The sequence below is a fragment of the Mobula hypostoma genome, chromosome 1, assembly GCF_963921235.1.
Source record: "Mobula hypostoma chromosome 1, sMobHyp1.1, whole genome shotgun sequence".
Classification (NCBI taxonomy): Eukaryota; Metazoa; Chordata; class Chondrichthyes; order Myliobatiformes; family Myliobatidae; genus Mobula; species Mobula hypostoma.
Window position 1 is genome coordinate 76,365,722 of NC_086097.1, and position 21,657 is coordinate 76,387,378.

Below are 21,657 nucleotides of genomic sequence, written 5' to 3' on the forward strand. Positions count from 1 at the left end.
ATTAGAGATCTAAACACATATTGTCTGCTCAAATTTTCCACTTTATTGAAACTTTGAGATAAACAGAAAGGAAGCAGACACATGCTGGTAATTTTATTGGATTCTTGTAACTAGAAAAACTGTTACTCAGCCAAGCCTGGCTTTTGAAATCTATTTTGAGGTAAATTAAGGCAGCATTTTCCTGTGGCACTATGGTGTCCGCTCACAAAAGCAAGAATTTATATACAGAAAGATCATTAGTGTAGCATTGTACCCATTTGGTTATAATAACCGTCACTGACGACAAAAAACAGATCAGCATTGTGCACTTAACAAACTAGCAGGCACACACATTAAAACACTTTCAAACTAAATTCATGTACTGTGACACATAAAATGAATGGAGTATTTGGAATCCACATGTTCTTGGTTTGGTTGTATTAATTTACCAATTGTGTGAGCTTATGCTATCCTGAACCTGAAGACAAACTTAATTATTTTTGAATGACATTTAGCCTAGCACATCCATAAAAGCTCATATGTCATTCTGTTGTATTCAACATAGATTCTCATGGAAACTTCATTAAGGATGTTTTCCACAGGTAGCCACAGAAAAGCAGCACTTCTTTTGTTTATTATTCCTTCCAGTATTTAGCAAGGAAAATCTGATTTTCTCCCCTTTGTCAGGTCATTCTATACTGATTTAAAGACCTTGAAAAAATAATTTTAACTGCACAAACATCACTCATCTCAGACTTTCTGGTACCAGTCAAATGTAGCTTACATTAGTCTAGCTGGAAAGTTTCCTGAAGGATTATGCTTCTTGTGGAAAAAGAGGAAAGCAAAATTAGATTTTATTTGTAAAGTTTAGCAGAGACTGTCACCAAGGCAGTTCACCAGAGGAATACGAGCACAGTGATAAAAATCCCTCTCGGCTTAACTTTGTGACCTATCTGTTGTGCCAGTCTTTAACAGACATGTCAGCTATCCACAGAGCACTCCCTGGAGGATGCCTCTGGTCTGACTGCCTTTCTGTCATACCACAATAACTGTGTGATTTATGAAGCAGAAAATTGTGATAGGATTGACATGCAGTTGAGAGACTAGCAGAGCCCTTATGCCCCAAAAATTCATGAGCAAAATTGTTCTGGCACCAGTTCTGGCCTAGGTTCATAAGACAAAATCCCTTGATCTTTGAGACAGATTCAAAAGAACACATGTTACAAGTTATTCAGAATGAAGAAATAGTTTCTAAACCTCTAGATTTGCTCAGCTTTAGGTTAGCAAATCTAATCTAACACAATGGTTTGAGACCTGAAATGCAAACTAGCACAAGGACATTTTCAAAATTAACTTATTTAGATTCTACCAAGTGTGCAATCACCACAGCTGCTCCAAGCATAATAAACATGTCTTGTGTTTCTGCTGAGCGCAAAACACTCCTCTATCAAGAGCATTTGACAACATGGGCTAAGTTGACACAGAAGTTAGAGCAGCTTGTTTCAATAGTCAATATAGGGTTAGGAAAGGAAGAGCATTCACCTATCTTGGTGTGATCAATTACACAGTAGAAATAAGGTCTTCTTTCCACTCATACCAAACAGGGTATTTGGCTTGATTTTTTTTTAAAGTATTTTTAATATTTTGCTTTTCTCAGTCACAATTATCTAGTCTTTTGAATAACTTAACAAAAAGGAGAATATTTTGATTTCTGTTAATTCATTGGGAGAAAACAAATACTAATGGTTAATGAAACTTTTAGGGCTGTGGGATTCCACAGCACTTAAAAATGGGTTTAATGTTTTTTGTGGACTGTATCGATGATTTTAACTTTAATTAAAAAGTCTGCAAATAATGCTAAGATTGCCAATGTCCTTGACTTATGTCCTCCTACAGGCTATAGGAGGACATAAATATAGAGGTCAGGTGGTTACAGAGTGTGAATTGGAATTCTTTTTGGAGAAGTCCAAATGTACTTGTGGGTGGGGGTGAGAGGTAAACAAGTCAAGGGATTCCCAAGAAATACTAGGATACTTCCAGGATCTTGGAATGGATCCTTGAAATAATGGACAGACATATAGAACATCAGAGACAGACAGTATACTGGCCTTTACAGAGGCATAATAGAAAAATAATGATTATATTAGAAATACACAAGCAAGAAACTGGGCTGCAACTGGAATAATATGTACAGTTCTGGTCATCACCCCACAGAAAATTGTGAGAACAGAAGAGAGGATGCAAGGGAGTTTTAAAAATGATGCTGTCAGCATTACAAAATTCTAGTTATGTTTAGAAAATAGCTGAGCACCAATTATTTTCTTTGGAAAAATGGAAAGGAGGGAGACTTAATTTGTTACAGACCAAAAGCTGGGAAACAGGACGAACCTGAATGGCTTTTGCTCAGCCAGCCTGGAGAGGATGCACAGAATGATTGATGCCTTTTATACCTTCATTTTCAAAACATATTAATGCACATCATCCTTCTGCTTGTATATTTGAGTCGAGAGCATTTTGAATAAGAAATATTAATGATTTCATATATATTAATACTATCATTAAAAGAGAACACACACAGAAATATGTTACATGCTATGAACAGATTTCTGTAATAAGGAATCTCAGATTATAGTTCAATTCCTCAGCAATGAATTATAATGTCAGACACATTAATGGATACAATAATGCAATGCAAATCAGTAATTTCCAAAAGTTTAATTTTATTAATTTATTGTCGCAGTGGCAAACATTGTTAAAATGACTAATCACTTTCTGGACTGGGTAAATCATGTATCAAGCTCTGAATAAAGTAATGTAATATTTTCTGCAGCTGAACAGGTCCAAACAAAAATTGCTGATGAGCATCTGCTTACTTTAAATTCCAAAACTGAACACAACAATAGGGTAGACACAAATAAAATGAAAATTGGGGTTAAGTATATAGGATTTGGATTTTAGACTTCTCCAATTTAAGATTCGCCACTGGATTTTGACGAAGAAAATCCCATTTTGGAAGGCAGAAAAACTGGCATGATTGTTGCATAATTCTTTGTGAAAGCAGGAACACAAACATCATAAATACATCATTCACTTGTCTAAAATGATATAAAATGCCATAAAATGCCAAATGATATAAACTTTCCTATGAGGATGACCAGAGTGAAGGCAGGAATGATCAAGGATAAAAGTAGAAACATGTACCTGGAATCAGGGGAGGTAGGAGAGGTCCTTAATAAATACTTTGCTTCAGTATTCACCAGTGAGAGGGACTTGATGAATGTGAACATGTCAGCATAGTGACATAATATGCTGGAAAATATAGAATTTAAGAAAGAGGGAGGGCTGAATCTTTTAAAAAAAAGGATAGCTAAGACCCTGGGATCAGGTAGGTTATACGCCAGGTTACTACAAGAAGCAAGCAAAGAGATTGCTGTGCTATTGGCGATGATCTCCATGTCTTCACTGGCCACATGAGTAGTATCAGAAGATTAGAGGTTGGCAAATGTTATTCCTTTGTTTAAGAAAGGTAATAGGGATAATCCTGGGAATTATAGACCAGTGAGTTTTATGACAATAATGGGCAAGGAGGATTTTATTGGACAGGATTTACAAGCATTTGGAAAAGAATAGCCTGATTAGAGATAGTCAGTATGACTTTGTGAGGGAAGATCATACCTTAAAAACCTGACTGACTTTTTTTGAGAAAGTGACAGAATAAATTGATGAAGGTAGAGCTTGGAACTGGCGTATATGGATTTTAGTAAGGCACTTGACGAGCTTCCCCATAGTAGGCTCCGTCAGAAAGTCAGGAGGTATGGGATCCAGGGATTCAAAATTGGCTTGCCCACAAAAGGTAGAGGGTGGTAGTAGATGGAGTGTATTTTGCCTTGAGATTGGTGGCCAATGGCATTCCGCTGGTATCCCTGCTCTTTATGATTTTTATAAGTGATTTAAAATAAGGAAGTGGAAGGAAGGTTAGTAAGTATTCAAGTGACACGAAGGTTGGTGGTGTCATGGATAGTGTAGAAGGTTGTTGTATGTTACAATGGAATACTAACAGGCTGTAGATCTGATCTGAGAAGTGGCTGATAGGGTTCAATCTGAAAAAGTGTGAAGTGATATACTTGGAAGGTCAAACTTGATGACAGAGTACAAAGTTAATGAGAGGATTCTTAGCAGTGTGGAGGAACAGAGGGATCTTGGTGTCCAAGTCCAGAGAACCCTCAAAGTTGCAACGCAAGTAGATAGGGTGGTTAAGGCAGCAAATGGTGTGTTGGCCTTTATTGGTCAGAGGGATAGAGTTCAAGAGCCACGAGGTAATGTTGCAGGTCTATAAAACTCTGGTTAGATCACACTTGGTGTGGTTATGGCCCCCCATTATAAGAAGTATGTGGAAGCATTAGAAAGAATGCAAAGGAAATTCACCAGAACGCTTTCTGAATTAGAGCACAAGTCTGATGATGAAATGTTGAGTGAGCTAGGGTTTTTCTCTTTGAAACAAAGGAAGATATGAGGATACTTGAGAGAGGTGTATAAGATGGTAAGACATAAGCACAGTGTGGGTAGCCAGCAACTTTTTTTTCCCAGAATGGTAACGGCTAATACGAGAGGACATACTTTTAAGGTGACTGAAGGAAAGTATAGGGTGAATATCAGAGGTAGGTTTTTACACAGAGAGTGATAAGTGCATGAAATACATGGTTGAGGTGGTGACTGAGGTACAGTTTGTACACTAGGGTCATTTAAGAGACTCTTAGGCATGTGGATGAAATAAAAATGGAGAGCTATGTGAGAGTGAAGGGTTTGATTGATCTTGGAGTAGGTTAAGGGTCAGTACAACTTCATGGGCTGAAGGGCCTGAACTGTGCTGTAATGATCTATATTCTACAAGTAAGTAAAAAACTATGTTAATTTGTCTATCTTGTTTGAACATACAAAACATACCTTGATGTATGTCCTTCATTTCTAGATGTAGACTTGATATAAGAATTCCAACTGTTTGAGAGCGTTTGCCATCCAGTAACTTTACAATCTATAAATAAAATAAAATTTCATAAATATAGTTTTTGGCACAGAAGAAATTAAACGGAGGGAGGTGAGTAAAGGTGATAAGACAATCACTTGTTACACATTTTCAGTTGCAACAACTGCATTAAGAATTACCTTCTATGTGGTAATGGAGACCAGTCTAAAGAGATATTCTTTCCTTAAAGGGTGTAAATAAACAGCAACCTTCAGAGTTTGTGGTTGGTTTACTGATGGTTCTCATGCATTATCACATTTATAGAGAGTGAAACAAATTAGTGATCTGATACTTGAAATTATATCAATATACAGCATACAGTTCAATAAAAAAATTAATAGAGATAATCTAATCAGCTAGGATGATTCATTAAGTACAACAGTGAAAATGCTAGAAATACATCAAATGTCTTTAGAATGAGGAATAAAATAAACTGTAATCCCAATGGAAATTAGTATTTTAAAACGCATCTAAATCATTGTATTTCTAGAACTATATTTAAAGTTGGATCAGGCCTGAAATTAAATGGTTAACACAAAGGAGGCATCAATAGTGTCCGTGAACCAGAATTAAATCTCATCAAAGAAACAATGACAAATCCATGTTCTATTATTACATTTTTATTATGGTCAACTTTTTAGTGAAATTCATACACATCATACATGGAGTGAATTCTATATGCACAGCTGTCAAATCTGTTCCATTTCCTTATCATCTTCTGTTTAAAACAAATCACTATTAAAACCGTATGGGTGCTGAGATAGAAATTGGAAGATTAATATAGGTGGACAATACAAAAAGAGTATCATATTTTTAAGGATGTTTTCATAAGAGGTGAAAGAACTGCAGAATGGAAAGATTTAAAAATAAAATTCCAGCAGGTAACGTGTGGTTTGCAGAATGCCTGATGTGGAACTATACAGAAAGTACAATTCATGTGCACAAAATTAGATTTTTTTATGGGGTTTGGAAGCTTGTCAGATAGCAATTAAGGGCTAAAGATGACTTACTGAGGTCTCATACAGCAACATATACCATTTCAAGTTATTTTACAGTAAGAATAGTTCATTAATAATTATCATTTCATACATTTTCCATGCTACCAGTGAATACTGTTGCTAAACAATACAAGCTATAGAGACAGCCGACTGTAATTTCACATTTTCCATATTGAATAGTGCAGATATCCCAAAATTACAGAAAATTCCATGTCTCAATGAGAACAAATACTTGCAGTTTAATTGTTGTTACAACTGGAAAATCTAGGCTAGTCAGATGGGAAATTTTATGCAATCCATGAATTTGTTGGCGATCAGCATGACAGAGGAAACCTGCATTAGATCTTGGATCTACTTTTACTGCTGCTGCAACAGAATTGTAAACTGAAAGTGAGAATGAAATAGGCAGTAAATGTCAAGGACAACAAAATCAAGAAAAAGCTTTATTTGGGCATTGGTAATTGATGAAGGATGGTGTCCTATGCACAGGAAATTATTGCCATTGTAAGCATGAGTCAAGGGAAGTTGTTCTGTGGTCAAGAATAGGATAGATATGGACTGCAGAGGGGTGGCATGGTTTATAGGCACAGCGAGCTTGGCAAGCTAAGAAATAAACTGCAGGCTAGTTCAGTCAATAATTCTAGCACGAAGGAATGGGCAAGGGAGCCAAAATGAAGGCAGCCTTCATTATTCTGTACACAAAAGGATCCAGCTACTGGCAGTAACAGGGAAGAGATAGGGAAGAACCGTTTAAGGAGGTAAATAGTTGTATAAAAAAGATGACCTATATATCCAAGATTACCTTGAAAAATTGGGTGATTTGGCAGAGATGGTCAATGATAAACTGGCAATGGATGACAAGACCAGTTGTACACAAGATGTGATCACTTCTGTGCCTCACTCACTTGAGAGAATAAAAATGAGGGACGGGAGTACTATCTACAATGAAACATGGAAACAGGCCCAATGGCACAACGAAGTGACCACTTACTTTGATTCCATTTTATTCTCCCCACATTCCCATAGAGAACCCCCAAGTTCTACTGAGATTGCTACACCAGTAGCACCATTATGCTGTCCATAGGAGGCATGTAGAGGGAATCAAGAGTGGGAGACTGTGGATTCAAACATATCTCAAAAATGCTCTTCATGCAAGTTACTTCATGTTGGGTTGAACTTGCTTAGCTATAGACCACTTTCATGGGAATCAGGTATCTGTCACAACTTTAAAATTAGAAGACACAACGTCTGAAATTAATGACAAATCTCACATACTGGCGATACTGAAAGGAAAATGTGATCAATGTACATGTAAGCTATTTCAAAGTGGTCCCCCAAGGCAATGCTGTATTTGTAGATCTGAAGTACACTATGACCTACTGTCATACCTTAAACAAAATAAATCTCAGGGTTGTATATGGTAACATATATGTACTTTGATAATAAATTTACTTTGACTTTTTGACTGGGTAAAGCTGGGTAATTATAATTGTTTTTAAGCTGCAGAGGGAAGTAGAAGTAAACCAGGACAGTTTGATCAGGCATACTGCTAAGAAAGTGGCTGGTACAATCAATACAAATGAGTTAAATCAGTAACGCTAGTGATAACAACCGTACTAGTAAGAGCATTTAATTTATTTTCACCTCTGGGTGTATAGGACAATAAGAATGCAGTTGCAGCTAATTTTGGACTTTCCAGGTCTGGCCTTCTTTCCCTGCTTCAAAAGAATACTTCACCTTTTTAAACAATTGCGAGATAAGACTGCAGGTGAGAGATTTTCTGTTAGAAATATTAATAAATCCCATGTGCAGCAATAACTTAGATGACACAATGGGATATATATTATGTGGCTATTAGGAATTTGATCATATTGTATCATAGGAATTTAGGGAATGGTACTAGAATAGGGTAAGGTGATTCTGTCGGTCCTGCTTATTAAGTCTCTGATACAGCTTGGATAAAAATAAAATTTCTGGAAATACCCAGCAGGTTAGACAGCACTTATGGAGTGAAAAACAGATATAATGCTTTAGGTTGAAGATCTTTTATCAGATAAACTTTCTAAGAAAAAAGATTGATCTGGAACACTGGCTGTACTTCTCTCTCAATAATTGTTGTCTAATCTGCTGTGCATTTCCAATATTTTTCTTTATATTTCAAGTTTACAGCAACTGCTCATAATTTTATTTTATATCCTTGAAAGGGAAGTCCAACTTAGTCCTCTCCCCCAACTTGTTCCCTGTAAACTTGCAATTCAAGCCTGTTGTTATTTCATTTGTTGTTGTTGTATTGTATAAAAAAATCATAAAAATACAAAATACTTACACAAAGTATACAACGTGATAGTTCTCAACATGTGTCTAGCATATTTATTTTTGTATTACTGCGGTCAGCAAAATTTTGCAGTTTTGATAATTAGTCCATATTACCTCCTTTTTAAATAAAATAGTGAAGAGTTGAAAATCGCACATTTTAGCCAAAAGGATTCAAACTACAAACATAAAATTGTTTTGGAGTTCTTCTGACACCGAAGGCTTCAACAGTGTTGATTTATAAGCTGAGTAAATATGGCTTGTTGAACAGATTTTCTCAGATTTTCTACTTGGTTTGTTGATCAGATTTTCTCAGTTTGTGAGTACACAATGTGGAGGTTAAACTTTGAACAAGAAAAACTTCATTCCAAGTGAACTTCCTTACAATTATCAAATAAACTCAAATAAATAGTTATCAGAAAGTGCATACCACAAGCACCAAGGGCAAAGCAAATTCCCTAATTTGACTTCAATAGAATGCAAGTCAAAAACAACTTGTTTTACAACTTATTCTCTACTCATTCATGTAAAATGATATCTAGGTTATCTTAGGAATAAATTATCCAATTAATTCCTTAAATATCGAGGAACAGTTTGCAATTGGCGTAGTTGTCAAAGATAGATCTTTGAATTCATCAAAGTCCTCTGATCAGGAAAATACCAACTAAGTCAAGAAAGCCAAAAATGAACAATAGTCCAGCAATTAATGACAATTTGACAACCAGTAAGAAAGTTAAGACAGTGATGAAAACATCATGATAAAAGAAAATTTCACTGGAGATTGAAAGGTTACAACTAGGACTGCAAGTTAGCTTTTTGATTTACAAAAAGAATAGAGGTGGTCATTTTAAAATTGAGATGCACAAGAACTTCTGAATAAGGCTGCCGAATCTCGGTGATGGTAGTTTAAAGAAGAAGTAGAAAGATATTTGAAAGATCAAAAAGTTGAGGGCCACGGCAAACTGGCACAGAAGTGGAGATAATGTCTACGGATGATTTCACGACATATGCCGGTGATATTAAATCTGATTCTGATCAACGATGATTGTATTGAATGCCAGGACTACTTTGAGTGTGGATGGGGTACTGCTTTTATTTTCTTATGCCGTTATTACACTTCATTTTTGAATATTCAACTTGGTTTTGAATTTTATGTTCTCTCTGGGGAACCTATGATTATGGAGAAGCAGAGAATGCAGGAGCTGCAAACAGGAGAAAATCTGTAGATGCTGGAAATTCAAGCGACACACACAAAATGCTGGTGGAATGCAGCAGGCCAGGCAGCATCTATAGGAAGAAGTACAGTCGACATTTCGGGTCAAGACCCTTTGTCAGGACTGAAGGAGCTGGCTGGATCTGGAGCAACATACTCCAGCTGGAGGAACTCAGGTTGAGTAACACCTGTGGAGGAAAAGGAATTGTCAAAATATTTGCTCAGAATCCTGCATCAGGATTGAGAGTGGAGAGGGAAGATAGCACATATTAAAAGGTCGGGTAGATGGTGTGACAAAGGTCTGTAGTTGACTGGTAGACTGAAGAGTGGTGAAATAGATGGGGGGGAGGAGGGGTAAAGTTGAGAGGTGGGTGATGAGGGGGGCAGAGACGAAAAAATTATCTTTGCTGACTGAGTTGCCCAAGTAGCTGGTTGACTCTTTGCTGCAGAAAGAAATGGAGATGCATAGATAATAGATATCCAGCATGATGATGAGGAAGAGGGGGCCAACAATTGTTCCTGTTTATCACCCTCCCCTCCACCCAGCTGGCTCTACCTACCTTATTTTCTGGTCTGCCTCAACTGATACAGGTTGCTAATCCCTTACTCCCCACCCCCACCCCACAATTGTTACTTGCCGTCCAGCAGTTGTTTGTTGTGCTAACAATTTTTTCCTTTCTCTGTGAAGACTGAGACAAAATACATACCATCAGTGCAACTTCTTTATTATGAATTACAATATGGATTCCTTGGGTTCCAAGTGATGTCATTGTCATTTAATTCTTGTGAATTTCAAAGATGTGGTAGAATGGAGCTACAATAACATTCAAGAGTGTTGATATCATTCACAATAAACAAGCCCACATGATTGGCATACTTGGAAATCTATCACTAGTCCTTCATAATTATTAGGTCCATTCCCTGGAACTCCCGACGCAATAGCACATTGGGATTCTCTCACCAGAAGTAGTGTATGGAGGTAGCTCACCATTTTCGCAAAGGCAATTAGGGATGAGTAATAAATTCCAACCTCACTTGCAATGCCCAAATCCAGAAAAAAAAATCGAGGAAAAGAAATTCTTGCTCATGTTCCACCTAATACTACATTTTGTTATCTTTCTACTCCTTTTTGTACTTGTAGTTTTAATTTTCACAATGCATGACTGTAATCACAGCAAAACCACTAATATTTGGGTGGAGAGCTTGAATTAGATTCTTAAAATTTGGAATCGATATAGTATTTTGTGCTTTGGGAAGACTGAGATGCATTTATTTAAAAATCTGGTCAGTACAAATTCAACTTTGATCCCTGCTAAAATTAAATTAGGTATTATATAATTAATAAGTTCTGAACAAATTCATGGGTTTGTAAGTCACCTTCTTTGAATGAAATAATGCTTAGCAAAATTAAATCCATATTTCAAAGATGCTAGCCATAAGAATTCATAACCAAAACTTAGTGGTAACCGGGAACTGCTACTTTTTCTGGTATATACTTCAAAAGAATATACATCTTGACCCAAACTTTATCTGTACCTTTACTAATAAGGTCAGTCTTGTTTCACAGTAACCACAAATTCAAATAGTCACCTCTCAAAACTACACATATGCCTGCTGAACTTCAATACTTGGAGGTGGAATAAGTTCCAACAGGGATAATTGCAGTCTTTGACTGTATCTAATTTGTACAGCTTTCAATGACCTTCCAATTGACCTTATTCTGGGGCAAATACATAAGATGCCATAATCTCTATACTTGGCTTGAGGCCAGGATTGTACAGTTATAATTTATTTAGCGAATAAGAGTTGTAATCATTGCAACAAGTTAGGCATTTTGTTTCAAATAGAAAGTTAAAATATCAATATAATAACTGTAGAATATCTGTGGTGGATCACTCTGTTTAAAGTTAACTCTTGAATTCTGGTAGAATCACAGATTGGAAACCAATAAAGCCAAAATTATTTTTGTAAACTAAGCTATTTAAAGTTGAAATTCTCCAGGTATTAAACATTATTGTTCTTGTTCAGAGAAGCATATTATCATTAAGGCTAAAAATTATTTCATTTGTTGTCATATGAATCTCTAACTGCTGTCAGATGCAAAACTCAACTATTAAAATATTGTAAGAATTAATAAGTTGTAAGAGGAAGAATAAATAAATGCATCTTGTAACTAATCACTTAAAACTGAAACTTCGCAGATGAAAAACATTTAGCTCTGTTAAATTTCTGACTTAAATAATTTGCTCTTTTTAAGATACATAGTTTTTAAAAACTTATATATCCATGGACAGTATAACTCTGGAGAAATAAAACTGAAGAACAAATGTCAAGAATTATACTTCTTATGTAGTTTCCCATTCTATTCCACTTTCTGTTTTGATCATGGTTGATGTGAAATGCATTGAAGACTGGTTCATAATACTTTAAAATATGCATTATAAGGCTTTGTGTAAGATTCAAAAAGAAAATGCAGTGACATGTACAGCTTTTCTATTTTACATTGCTAAACTAACCTTAAAAGATTACCTCTTGAAAGAGCACCACTTGCTTTAGACTTTAAATAAAAACAGATGTTATTAATTACTTAAGGCTGTTTGAAAGAAAAAGAAAATCTATATTATTTCCTTTAATGCCTTTGATATGATAATCATTCAGGTAAAGTACATGACTGAAAAAAGTAATTTTCATTTCTCAGTGATATTTGATTATTCCATATTTGCATTAGCACTTAATAAATAAAGCATTTACAAATCCGGTTTTATTTTTCCACGTGGAAGCCTAAAAATGGGCAGAAAAATGATTTCCATAACTTAAATTCATACCACTTCCTGGAGATTCCTACAGGGATTCAAACAGCATCAAATGTCTAAATCCTGCTGCCTATTTCAAAAACCACATCAATACATATTTTTATCATTCCAATAATGGGCTGAAATTTGTGGGTAAATGAGAGCAGTACTGTGCCAGACTGCTGACAGGTACTAGGTAAATGCCTGTGAATTTGGTGCATGCTTATCTAAATGCTTAGGTCCTGAGCAGGCTGACATATTCCAGCTGGTGGTTCCATCAGTATGCTTGTCCACATGGAATCCCAAGGCGGAGCATGAAACTTCAAGTATTCCCCAATGGTTACATAGGAGAACCTGGTCAATGATACTGTGCCAGGTCTAATCTGGCACAGAGTCCATCAGGCTATTCATTAAATTGGGGATTTTACAGAAGCTAGAAAGAAAATTACGATTTAAAAGTTTCATTGAAAGAAATACGAGTTTGCAAGTTTGCTTCTAATTTTCAGTAACCTGTACAAAAGTGTAAAAAAAATTAAAATGTTTGATTTGATTATTTATCTTTAGTAGTTTTTGGGAAAGTTTATGAATATGCTACAGGACATGCAATAGCATTCCAAAAGTTTGCCAGTTTTGCGAGACAGCTACATACAGGACATAGCTTTGTAATGGTTTTGTTGCCTGTCAAAGGTTTCTGCATCAGTTCATGGGTGGGTGTTGTTTGGGCCCACTAAACTGATTCAGTGATGATGCACGAGGTCCTGGTGACATGTAACATATTGCCAGTTTGGTTTGGGATGCTATCAATTAAGACATTTTGCTTTCCAGAAAATAATCAGGAAATTAAGTGGAAAGGAGAACTTCAAATGGCGAGTGTAGGTAGTGAATCACTACTTTAGCAAAAACTGAGCCACGTAGCTTCCTTCTTTCATGTATATGATTTTCTCATGTTTCCTTTCAGTTAGCACTTTCAGGAAAGAGTTATGAAAATTTAATTTAGGCATTTAAATACTGTGCCATAAAATAAGAAAGTGAAAAAGATAAACTGAATAACAGCACCCTATATTCCAGAAATTATTTGTAGTAGACCTAGCTGTCAAATGCATTCATATGGCATTCATTTTGTATTCTACTATAGCAAAAGCCTTAATCTTATTGGGATGCATCACAGCTTGGTATGACAACTGTGTTGCATGAGACCAGAAGAAAGAGAGTTGTGGATATAGCACATCATGTAAACCAGTCTCCCCTGCATAGTTTCTGTCTACACTTCTTACTGTTCAGGTGAGGCAGCCAAAATAATCAAAAAACCCCACCCATCCCAAACATTCCCTCTTTGCACCCCCTTCCCCCTAACCCAATCAGGCAAAAGATTCAAAAGTCTAAAAGCACGTATCACCAGATACAAGGACAATTTCTATCCCATTGTTCTAAGATTATTGTACAGACCCCTAGTACAAAAAGATAGATTCTTGACCTCAAAATCTACTTTGTTATGGCTGCCTGCACTGCACTTTCAGCATTCGGTTATTGTTTCCCCCTGTATTCCTGATGTGATGAAATGATCATTTTGGATGGCATGCAAAACAAAGTTTTTCATTGTGCCTCAGTACATATGACAAAAATAAACCAATTTACCAAGATAGTTAACCTGAAATAGTGAAGAGTATAACAATATATAATATATACAAACATGTAGATTATAATAGAAAGTCTTACAAGTTCATCTGCTGATGTTGGGAAGCGTAAATTCAGAATGAGGTTTATTAGCACTGACACATTGTGTAATTTTTTGTTTTGCAGCAGTAATACAAAGCAAGACATAAAAATTACTATAAGTTACAAAAATAAGTGTAATGGCTTCTTTGTAATGTTCACTGCTGAAGCAATGGTTTCTCTGTAGCAGCAATGTTTGGGTTATGGCTGGAGATAACAGGATTGTGGATGCATGTTAGCCAATCAGGATTTTGTTGCCCTGTCTTGTGATTCCAGAAGCAGTTGATTTCATGGGCTTTTGCCAGAGGGAGAGAGAGAGAGATGAAGGGAGAAGACGCAAATGGAGAGATTTGGTAGACCGCTGGACAGGGTGGACTCGGAGCAGGGTTCCGAAGGTCGGTGACGCTCAGAGGAGACAGATGGTGGAAGAAGGACTACTGAGTGAGCTCCAACTTTGTACACAGACTGTTTATTATTAAATCGTATGATTTGGGCCCTTTTTCTTTTATATTTTGTTTCTCTACTAACCATATAGTCAAAGTAAGAGTTATAAAGCTTAATCGTTTAATCACATATTGTATACTGCTTGTTATTTCAGGATACTGATTTGTAGCAGGGGACACATCGTGCAGCAACCACCCATACGAGATTTCTTAAGTTTGGCTGGGCAGGGGGTTATCACCCCCTGTATTAAGCCGCTAGCCAAAGCGTGTGTTACATAGTAAATAGTGCAAAAGAGGAAGAGTCAGATAATGTTCATGGACCATTCAGGAATCTGAAGGCAGAAGAGAAGGAGCTGCTCCTAAGTCATTGTATGTGGTTTTCAGGCTCCTGTACCTTATCCCCAATGGTAGTGATGAGAAACGGGCATATCACAGATGTCGAGAGTCCTTCTTGAGACATTGTCTCTTGAACATGTCCACGATGAAGGGGAGAGTCGCACCTGTGATGGAGCCGGCTGAGTCCGCCACCCTTTGCAGCTCTTTCGACCTTGCACGTTGAAGCCTCCATACCTGACTATGATGCAGGTAGTCAGAATGCTCCCCACCATGCATCTATAGAAATTCGTAACAGTCTTTGATAACAAACCAAATCTCTTCAAATTCCTAACATTAGAGCCACTAGTGTGTCTTTTTCTTGACTGCATCAATGTACTAAGCCCAAGACAGACCCTTTAAGATGTAACAGCTATGCAGCCAAAGCATAAAACAGAAAGGTAACCCCAAAGGTAACCACAATGTTGCAACTTTGTCAACTGTTAACCCCAGTGTTACTCAGGAAGCTGGCAGTGTGTTGCCTTTCTATTTCATCCTTATTGCCTGAATAAGCAGAGAGATAAATGAGTCATTGTAACTTGAATGTTGCTCATTTAGGCTATCTGCTGAACTTGTGAATGCACAGAGAAATGGTGTGTATTGTAACTAGTGTGTAAATTTGTAAACTTTGTCAAGGTGGGAATTTGATTACAGAAAGTGAAGCATCTTTTGCATCCATTATTTTAAGCAGTCACAGGAAGCCTGGACAAGTAAATACACCAATGTTTCTCCAGTGTTAAATCCTTTACGAATTTTAGCATTAAAAAACTCTTACAAAGACCAAAAGGTAAATATAAATAACACTGACTTAGAGATCTTAGAGCAGGTTGTGTGCTTTGAGTGCTATTTCTGGAGGTTTAAGGCATCAAGGCTGTCCAAGCAAACACATCTTCAATAACATTGGAACATTTAATCTCTCCAGCTCAGTCACTGACCCACAAGGGAGAGGCATGGTGATTAGACTGTTATTTGCTCGACACTTCAATCACATTTCATAGAGAAGTCCAGGATCATATCACAGGAATGTGAAGATCAGCTGAAATACATATTCACTGTGTGCAACACACTGCCCGACACAAAATGCTGACCACAGAATTCTGTTCAGACCAAAAGCAGATAGAGGGTAGTGTAATAATGCTGAAAGGATGACCCAAATAAGATAAACATTGATGCCTCTAATAAAAGAGTGGAGAGTAGATGGTAATATAAAGTGGTTATGTTCCACTATCAGTTTAAGGAAGATTACATACTTTATGTACTTTACACCTCTACAGCACAGTAATATATTGGAAACATGTCTTTGGTTATTACCACAAGGAAGAAAAATATTAAGGTTACAAGAGGATACATAATGTAACAGTCTATAACACCTTTTGATGCGGCACACCACTTAATTAATGCTTGCTTAATTCTACTTGCTGAACCAGATCATATAATGATCATTATAAAAGTTCGTTCACTATTGGGTTGTTGGAAACTCTGGTCTATTACTCATTAATGAATGTAATATTGCCTCTCTGCTTGTTAATTACAGTAACTATCCCAAACATGCCAGTCAAGGGGCACCTACATCTCAACAATGGAGGTTACGTCTGTTGCTCCAGGATTCATGCTAGGTTCCCAGGACTACAGCACACGGGTGACTGGATTGGAGGGATGGGAATGCTACCATGAAACAGCCTACTGTGAAGCGCAATGGTGAAAGAGTCATCTAGATCTAGGGAATCTCAAATATTGGCAGAGAGGAGAATGGAGGAAGAAATACAAAAGATGGCAGTCTGTATCAAAGGACAGATAATGAATAAAAGCTCCATAAGCTGCAATCTTACACTTATGAAATGGCAGAATGGGCAGCAACAGTTTTCTAACATTTTTTTGGTATTACAGATTCCAAGATGTCCTGTAAAAATTATATTTTTTTTGTCAAAAATAAATGAGTGCCTCATCATGTTAACAAATTCCCTTTGCTCATTTTCTTAGTTCCTGGACACTGACGAAGTTCCAGAATATTGGAGGGTGGATAAAGTTGTTCCATTGTTCAGGAATGGTAGCAAAGACAGGACAGGAAACTACAGGTCGGTGAACCTGACTTCAGTTGTAGAGAAGTTACAGGAGAGAACTTAAGAGACAGGATCTACCATCACTTGGGTAGTCAGGGCCTGATCAGGAATAGTCAGCATGGTTTTGTGTGTAGGATGTCATGTCTGATGAATGATTCGAAGTTTTCTGAAGATGTAACTGAGGCGAAGATGAAGGTAGGGCAGTGGATTTTGTCTCCATGGAATTTAGTAAGGGCTTTGACAAGATCCCACATGGCAGGCTGATCTAGAAGTTTATGTCATGACTCAGGGGGAGCTAGGGAGATGGGTTCAGACTTGCTCGATGCTACAAAGCAGAGGTTGATTGGTCAGTATTGGGACCTTTGGTTCAAATGAAGGATCTCAGCCCAAAATGTCAACTGTTCATTCTTTTCTATAGATGCTGCCTGGCCTGCGGAGTTCCTCCAGCATTTTGTGTGTGTTGCTTCGATTCCAGCACCTGCAGATTTTCTCTTATTTGTGTTGGGACCTTATTCATTATTTATATAAATGATTTAGAAGATGGCTGAGGGATGGTAACTTAAATATGCATGAGGTAATGCATTTTGGACATTCAGACTAGGGAAGTTAAAGGTGGGGCACTGATGTGTGTTGTGGAACAAAGGGACCTGGGAGTACTAGTGTACAGTTCATTGAAAGTGACCAGGCAAGTAGACAGGGTGGTGAAAATGCATTTATCATGCTGGCCTTTATCAGTCAATGCATCAAATTTAGAAGGAGGGATATTACCTTGCAATTATATAAGTCATTGGTGAGGCCACACTCCAAGTATTGTGCACAGTTTTGGTCATCTTGTTAGAGAAGAGATCTTGTGAAGCTGGACTAGAGAGCTTGAGTTATAGGAAGAGGTTATCCGCTTTGGATCTTTATTGCCTGGAGTGCAGGAGAATGAGGGGTGACCTCACCAAAGTTTATAAACTCACAAAGGATATGGATAAGGTGGACAGACATAGTCTTTTCCCCTAGGCTGAAAAATACAAAACTAGAGGGCACAGATAGAAGAGAAGAAGGGGGAGATTTAGGAGAACCTGGGAAGCAAGTTCTTTATACAGAAGGTAGTGAGCACATGGATTGAGCTACCAAAGGAAGTGGCTGAGGCAGGTACAACTGCAACACTTAAGAGGCATTTGGATAGGTACATTGAGGGAGGTGAATGATCTGGATGATTGTGGGCTGAACCCAGGTAACTGGGACAAGCAGGGAGGATGTTGTAATTAGTTTAGCCCAGATGGGCCAAAGAGCCTGCTTCCATACTGTATTCCTCTCTGTCACAGAAGCCCTTTTCCCAGGATTTCCCATGGCTACTATGAGAGGACATACTTTTAAAGTGATTGGAGGAAATTAGAGGATGATTTTCTACACATAAAATGGAAAGTGCATGCAGCGCACTACAGGGGGTGGTGGTAGAGACAGGAGCACTATAGACATTTAAGAGGCACAGGAATGAAAGAAAAACATTCTGAGGGAAGGGCATGTGGGTGGGAAGTATTAGGTTGATCTTGGAGCCCATTATATGGATGGCATAACATCATGGACCACAGGGCCTGTACTGTGCTGTACTGTACTGATCTATGTCCTTTGTTCTAACCCCTTTCGTTTCACTGGAGCTGTTGGTTTTTTTTATTCACAGTAAGATTTTCAGTTCTAATTAAGAAGAATTTGAGCTAGGAACTATGAAGGTGCAAATATCTAGTGAAATATCAGGCACAAAAGTCAACAAAAACATAATGGATTGGAGGATTCTTGGGTATACAAAGATGAAGAAATTATGCTTTAAATATATGAAGACTTGAAATCAATTTGACATCAAATCAATGGCTCTGGACGAAACGGTAGGCAAATGTTGTTTGAAGACCTATTAGCCATGACCCAAACATAATCCAAAAGTATTGAGGGGCTTCATGGCCATGTTTCTCACTGTCCCTAAATAACCTCTGTATCTCTACTTTCAGGATAGGAAGTGATAAAGACTTAAAACAATAAAGCAAAATTAATAAAACTAATAATATACCAAAACATAAATTATAAACAATTCATAGCTCAATATGGACAAATCTATAAAAATTGTGGAATCATCTGAAGGAACAATAAATTTATAGTTGCATATTTATCTAAATAATATATTTTAATATGTATCTCACTGCTTGACAAAAACACTTGGTTTAATTTATTATTGCTTAATTGAACTCATTATAAGCTAACAAAGTTGGTTAGATGGGCCTATAATTAATTTAAGAGTCGTTTAAATTTTCATCAAATCTAAAGCAATAGTTTCAATGCTGGAATATCTTAGTTTTTCACAATAAATTTTAATTTTGAAATGCAAGCAAAACTCACATTTAATTTCTCTACATCTTAACTTAAACTATTTTTAAAATCTTCCAATATGATAATGGCAAGACAACAACCATCTATTTACATTAATACAGCATTAATCTGTTTTTAAAAATTATTTCCACATTCTCATCAGCTTCACACACAAAATGCTGGAGAAACTCAGCAGGCCAGACAGCATCTACAGAAAAAAGTAAACAAACAATATTTTGGGCTGAGGCTCCTCATCAGGACAGGGTTTAATTCTGACCTTGGGTGTTGTCTGTGTGGAGTTTGCATGTTCTCCCTGTGACCATGTCCGCTGCCAAGATGCGCTGTCAACCATTTCCAGGCTTTTTCTGAGATATTGTAAGTTCTAGGGAAGAAGGAGGATTTGGGCCCTTATGAAGGGTCTTGGCCCGAAATGCCAACTGTTTACTCTTTTCCATAGATGCTGCCAGGCCTGCTGAGTTCCTCCAGCATTTTGTGTGTGTGGCTTGGAATTCCAGCATCTGCAGATTTTCTCATGTTTGTGGTTCTCATCAGTTTCAACCACTTGGCTACACAAAAGGGAAAATTTAACTGGCTGATTAACTTAGTTACATCTTTAGGATGTAGAAGAACATGGACATAGGGAGGACATGTGAATTCCACACAGACAACACCCAAGGTCAGGATTAAATCCAGATCTCTGCTGCTGACATGCAGTGGCTTTGTCTGTTGAACAAATGTGCCACTGCAGTGCTTTTCAGATTATATTACTTTATACTTCATTCTGGGCTAGATCATCTCAGACCCCCAGTCAGCTGCCTGGTTGTGTTGTCCACAATCTCCATTCTCCTTCTGAGACATTGTAAGCTCTGGGCAACAAGCATGCCTCAGACAATATAATCACCATCCCCTGATCACTTTTGATGGTTCCATAGAAGTCAAATTCTTTTCTAATATTTTTTTAAATTTATCTAATAGTCAAGGACATTTCAGAACAACTTAAACAGGTGTAAGTAATTTTACAATGTAAAGAAAAAAAATTGAGAGCATATTATATCACTAATAAATAAGTTAAAAGTACACATTAGGATAAGGTAAAGCAAGCACTCACATATATTATCATAGCACCTATCCCACAGGGTAGATATCCCACTCAAACAATTAGTTTGGGACTGGCTTGCAGCAATTGGAAGATCAAATGTATGGCATCCAACTTGCACATGATGCTTCTAACTTCTGCACATGCAAAAGTCAGAAGCATTATGAACTATAATCTGGCAGTTAATCAATAAGTGAAAGAGGCATCACACTCAGCCTTTCTGAACTTGATATTTCTGCCTTTTAAAACTAGAAACAGAAAGGTAAGTCTTGTATTACAAACCATAGAAGATTTTTAATAATATTTATGCAGTAATTGCTAATGATTGCCTATTGCTTAGGCACAATTATTGATGTGGAGTCATATCCTTCCAGTATCAAATTTCCCAAAGGAATTTAAAAGAAAACATGTCACAAGTTTACTTTCTTACATACCCATTCATTCTTTTAATCAGTCTTTTTTTCACTCTCTGCACCTGATTAGATATTGAATTTATCCCTTTAATTCACTCACTTTTCAATCTTTCCTTCATTTACTTCCCAAACCTTAAATGGTTCTTAAACGACTTTGCACTGTTTACTCAGGCGCCAGATGTCTTGTTTCTCTCAATGCACTATCATCAATTTGCACTAGAAGTTATATAGATCAGGATTCCAGTCTGTTCAATGTTTTAGAAAGATGTGATATCATAATAAAACAACTTTAGCTAGCCATGTCTTTACATGCATCTCATATAAATTTAAGTAGAATCAGCATGATTCAAAGTTTGCATCAATCTGATAACATAATTCAAATGCAATGAATAAAAGTAACCAGTGGGGTTTTTGGAACTTGTTTATAGAGAGGCCACCATGATCGATCCAGTGAAGTTGGTGTGGGAGTGCACAGGCACCATGAGACTGGCAGAGATATGAATCACGTCCTTCGGAAACTACACTATTCTATAAACTACAGAAGTACCAATGAAAGACGGCATCTAATCTTTGCTGAAATGTTAGTTAGCAGTCTGGATTGATCCCAAAATGCTGCAAGCAATGTAAACACATTTACATTACTGGTAATGTCTGTTATAAGTAAAATTAATTAGAAATTTTTAAAATGGAGAAAATAAAATTAAATGGCCTTACAAAGCTAATTATATTCTCAAAATTCCTCAATGTTTCAGTTCTATGACATAATATGGCACAAACTGATTTTTGCAAATGCTTTTGATCATATTTGGAAGAAGCCCACACAAGAACATTATTCAAGTTTGCCAATTCATTCATTAACCTAAATTTGGTGAAACTATTTAGACTCTATTCTGTTA

General features: G+C 36.9%; 1 protein-coding gene across 3 annotated transcripts in view; it reads right to left on the minus strand.

Annotated features, from left to right (window-relative positions):
• fmn1 (formin 1) overlaps nucleotides 1-21,657 on the minus strand; it is a 386,619-nt gene that overhangs the window by 168,337 nt on the left and 196,625 nt on the right. For all 3 annotated transcript variants that reach the window (XM_063050982.1, XM_063050990.1, XM_063051000.1), the window contains one exon: nucleotides 4,924-5,011. In XM_063050982.1, coding sequence (XP_062907052.1) covers nucleotides 4,924-5,011 — 88 coding nt within the window. The remainder of the gene's footprint in view (nucleotides 1-4,923; nucleotides 5,012-21,657) is intronic.